Source organism: Xyrauchen texanus, chromosome 11, assembly GCF_025860055.1.
Source record: "Xyrauchen texanus isolate HMW12.3.18 chromosome 11, RBS_HiC_50CHRs, whole genome shotgun sequence".
Taxonomy (NCBI): Eukaryota; Metazoa; Chordata; class Actinopteri; order Cypriniformes; family Catostomidae; genus Xyrauchen; species Xyrauchen texanus.
Window position 1 is genome coordinate 28897857 of NC_068286.1, and position 5228 is coordinate 28903084.

Genomic DNA, 5228 nt, shown 5'->3' on the forward strand with positions numbered 1-5228 from the left:
AATTGTTTAATTGAACTTATATCAAAATGTAGTCATGACAGTTTGCCTGAAAGAACACAACACATTCAGATGTCTTATGCACAATTTAGGCCTACACGTGGTCCGGAGCAGGTGTAAATTTTGTTCGTAACATCTAACGTTTTGAAAATACGAAAACTATAATGAATCCGAGAATTTACATAAGAACGGCTTTACGAACGATTTACACAAAAATCTGTTCTGATCATGTTTCATGAATGAAGCCCATTGATATTACTGGTAATTATATCACGAGACAGAGTGCAAATAAGATTCTCAAAAATGAAATAGAGTTTCCTGTAGCAGGAACTCTCTGTTGTGTGGGAGGGTTTGGATGTTTTAAATTGCTGCTAGATCACCTATATAATCCTTTTGTCAGAGGAGCTAGACATTAGAGGTTGAAGCAGCAAACATTGTAAGTAGTTACTTTTATACGAGACTTTCAACTTAAAAATTGATTTTAAAACATGTATTTTGTGTTATTTTAAAAAGAAAATATATGCATTGTAGATTATGAGGAAATTGGCTATTGATGTTCCTTCTCTTTTATGCCAAGTACTTGTGAAGCCTGGTGTTAAAATAGATTCTTAAAAAACATTATTATTATTTTAATAATAATAATAATAAAAATCAGCTTCACATTGAGAGTAACAGATCAAAAACTTGTTGAAATTTACTGGTTAGAATAATTTTCCAGGTTCAATACAGGATAAGCTCAAGGGTCAGGACTTGTGGCATAATGTTGATTACCACAGAAAAATATTTTTGACTTGTAGATGCAAGAATAGTGGTTACGGTGCGGAGCTTACAGTGGAAGTGAATGGGACCAATCTGTAAACATTAAAATACTCACCGTTTCAAAAGTAGAGCCACAGACAATAAACAATATACATTTTAACATGATTTTAGTGTATTAAAATTACTTACTAACCTTTTCTGTGTAAAGGTTTAGCCAATTTTACTACTTTGTTGTTATTAGAATGTCATAAACCCTAAATCCCTAAAAAGGCTGTAAAAATTATGATTTAAACAACTTCATAGCTCAAATAATACACAACTATTAACAGAATAATACATTTAATTACATTTATACAATTATAAGCTTCACATACAGTATACACAGATCAGCCACAACATTATAACCACATTCTGAGATGCTATTCTTCTAACCACAATTGTACAGTGTGGTTATCTGTGTTACCGTAGACTTTGTCAGTTCAAACCAGACTGGTCATTCTCTGTTGACCTCTCTCACCAACAAGACATTTCTGTTCACGGAACTGCCGCTCACTGGATATTTTTTGGTTTTGTCACCAATCGGATTAAATTCTAGAGAATGTTGTGCGTGAAAATCCCAGGAGATCAGCAGTTACAGAAATACTCAGACCAGCCCATCTGGCACCAATGATACCAGTGTTGTCATATTTTACTTCTGATTTGAAATATGTAATTTAATCGTATGCTTGGCAAGCATTTTTTTAGATTTCGTGTTCCCCCAGTCAAGTTGATAGGAGCAGCACTGTCATGACTGGAAATAGCCTCCCGGAAGCATTCCAAAGATTGTTGACAGTGGACTGACATGCCAGAAAGTCTTTGCTTGTACTGAACCTGGAATATCCCTTTACACAGAGATTGTGTGTTGTTGAATTATTATTATTATTATTTTAATTGCTTGATAACATAAATTGCAAACAAAGCCGATCCGAGATATTTAAAACAAGTAGAAAACGACAACAACTAATTTTCAGTAAAAATAACTAATCCTTAAAACAGCAAATTGTTTCTGTCTGACTTTCAGCATAAACTTTATCATATATCAACATATAGATTTATGATTAAAACAAGAAAAAACAACACAGAAAATAAAAGTCTTAATATCTTCAGTTTTGCTTCTCCGGTAAAGTATCTTGTAATGTTTGGATATACCGGAAAACAATACATACAAACAACTAAGAAATTAACTTTTTCAGTGGATCAGTGAAATTGATCTGTTATTCTTTGCATGCTTGATCTTTAACAATATTTCATATTTATTCTTCCTTTCCTTCTGCAAGAAAAACCATGTCGAACAACATCTACTACGGTAACAGCTCAAGTGACAACTGCACCAACGTGGATAGTCTCATGAAACGCTACTACCTGCCTTTCACATACAGCACCATCTTTATCATTGGTGTAGTCGGTAATGTGACCGCTCTGTTTGTCTACGTGTTTAAAGTACGTCCCTGGAAAAGCAGTACTATCATCATGGTGAACCTGGTCATCACTGATCTACTCTTCATGATCAGCATGCCCTTCCTGGCTTACTACTACTCCCATGATGACTCGTGGACGCTTGGCATCCTCATGTGTCGCTTTACTCGCTTTATGTTCCATTTCAACCTCTATGGCAGCATCCTGTTCCTCACTTGCCTGGCCATCTTCCGGTACGTGGCCATCGTGCATCCAATGCATCAGCTCAACATGAAGAAAAAGCGTTGGGGCGTGCTGGCCTGTGTGCTGGTTTGGGCCGTGGCGTTGGCCGAGATAAGTCCGATTTTTAACTTATTCGACATGGTGACCCAAAACAACAAGACCTACTGCCTGGATCTCGCAAGCAACAGGATAGAAGTGGTCTGGTTGTATAGTTGGATGTTGACTGTCCTAGGGTATCTGCTTCCCCTAGTCGTGGTCTGCTTGTGTTACTGCCGCATCATGAAAGAGTTAACCAAGGGTCCTCACACTGGAAGTAGGACACGTGTACGAGCGAGAAAACTCATTGTGTTGATACTGACGTGCTTCACAGTGTGCTTCTTCCCCTTTCATGTGCTGCGAGCATGGAGAATTTACACACGAACCACTCCGGAAGTTGACTGCATGTTAGACCACTGGGTGCATGCTGCATATGTGATATCAAGACCCATCGCCGTTCTTAACATCGTTTTAAACCTGCCGCTTTACACGTTGTCAGGGGATGGCTTTAGGCAGGCCTTCATGGATCTCTTCAGATGTAAACAACTCATGGCAAAGACTAAAGAGATAATGAATGTGGCTGTAATCAGCAAGCCAACATCCAAAACATAAATTGTGATGTGAGCAACTGAGACTTAAATCAGAGTTTAGATCAGAATTTATCAAATCAATTGTTCTGATTCTATATTCTGATTGGAAGAACCATGTTTGTGTGAGATGTCTGATAAATGCACAACTGTGACCACATATTCTATATTAATATACCAAGGTGATGCGCTGCTTGGCAACATATGAACTACTGTATATTACATGGCAGACGAATTATTAATTTAGATTATTATCATTAATTAAAATAAACTTCTTACAGGAATAGTTCACCCAAAGTGAAAATTCTCTCATCATGCCATCCCTGATGTGTGACTTTCTTTCTTCTGCAGAACACAAATGAAGATTTTTAGAAAATATCTAATCTCTGTAGGTCCATATTACTGTTGCTGCCATCTGATATTATGCAAAAACAACACTAAAGCGTTCAGTTCTAAGTCCAGTGACTGCTATGGTAGAGTTGGTATCAGATGGTAATACCATGGTACTTTTATACAGTACATACATGATATAGGCCTATATTTCCCCCAAAACATGGTAATGCATTGGAACTGTTTGTAAGGCTACTTTAATTGCATTAGTTTAGTGGATTGATGCTCTTTTGTTTGGAAACAAAAACATTTATCAAATCAGTTGTTCTGATTCTATATTCTGATTGGATGAACCATGTTTGTGTGAGATAGCTGATAAATGCACAACTGTGACCACAAAAGATGCTCTTTTGTTTGGAAACTGTCTTTACCTGCAGTACACAGTTGTTGACAAGTTGCACATGCAGGTGTTGAACTTAATGAATGCCTTCTTAGTCACTGCCTAATGGATTGAAGAGTCTCAATTCATCGAGCTATGTTTGCTCCAAAACTAACCAGTCCGTGAGATAGCTGTTTGAATAATTCAGACTAAATTGTGAACCGTTTGTCCAACTCATTAAAAAAGAATTGACTCATGAGTAGTTTGCAAATCGGCATCGAAAGTTCTGATCAAATCAGCCAACAGAAATATTGTACACACAACATAATTGCTGAAATATTGTAAGGGGAAAAAAAAAATAATTGCAGTACACAACAATTTCCCTCGTCAGACAAGGATCTTTTTTCTTTTTACAGAGGCAGAGCAGAATTTTACCATGGCTCATGGCCCTGCTAAAAATTGAATCAGTCAAGTCTTAGTCTGTCTTACATAACCTGACTGAATTGGCTTATTGTTCTTGTAGCTGCCTGAATGGAATCAAACTTGTTTGTCAAATTCATCAGAAAAAGAAAAAAAAAAAACACCTATTGAATAGCAGCATTCTATAACACCAACTTCCTTTTAATCCTAATATGTATATGCATGGTTGCATTGTTAAGTTTAACAGTAAAGGAAGAGGAAATGAGAAAAATGTTCTATGTGAAGTCTTTTAGTGTATTTATTATGGTAAGAGATTTTTGACACACTTCACACATTTTGACTGTCAGTTATCTCATATGCATATCAAATGTTTAGTACAAGTTATAGTGATATGAGTTTACAAACTATATAAGTTTGAAATTTACCTTAACATATCAGTCAAAAGTTTGGACACACTTTATTATTATTTCACACATTTTAGAATAATGGTAGTCATCAAAGCTATTTTTAGGTTTTGGAATTATAAAATTTAAATTTTAGCTTCATTCATTAAAGATGATTTAAAGATCAGAAATTTTCCTTTTTTTCCTTCACTATGCGGTTAACTTATTTATTATATTTAGGCACATTCCATTTGTCTACAAAACAAATTACAAGCATTTAAGCCTTTCTTTACAAAAAGTGTAATACTGTACATAAAAATGAAGTTCCTCAACAATGTCACCTTGTATTAAATATCTCAGGTGGTGCAGATCAGATTTCTTTCATTGTTCCAACATGAGCAAACACCCCGAACTAACCAGTGATTATATATGAGAAGGAAGAAAAGGCTTCTACACATTATAGAAGCTAAATGTCCATGTTCCAGTGTTGTGTTCTTGATGATTAAACCAAAAAACAAAATAATCATTTTTATTTGTATAGCTCTTTTCACAACACACATCATTTCAAAGCAGCTTTACAGAAATTCATACATTACAGAAAAATAAACTGTAATATTTATAAAGTCTTAAGAGTCATCATTGTGTAGTTTGATTAAATAT

At 35.4% G+C, this 5228-nt stretch overlaps 1 protein-coding gene across 1 annotated transcript; it reads left to right on the plus strand.

Annotated features, from left to right (window-relative positions):
• Positions 1-402: 402 nt before the first annotated feature.
• Positions 403-4553, plus strand: LOC127651999 (2-oxoglutarate receptor 1-like). The gene is made up of 2 exons (XM_052138063.1): positions 403-433; positions 2073-4553. The coding sequence occupies exon 2, from the start codon at positions 2080-2082 to the stop codon at positions 3079-3081; it is 1002 nt and encodes a 333-aa protein (XP_051994023.1). The 5' UTR covers positions 403-433; positions 2073-2079; the 3' UTR covers positions 3082-4553.
• Positions 4554-5228: the final 675 nt, after the last annotated feature.

What these genes read in the sequence shown, in the direction of transcription:
- LOC127651999 (XM_052138063.1), top strand. Translation starts at nt 2,080, where the DNA reads ATGTCGAACAACATCTACTACGGTAACAGCTCAAGTGACAACTGCACC.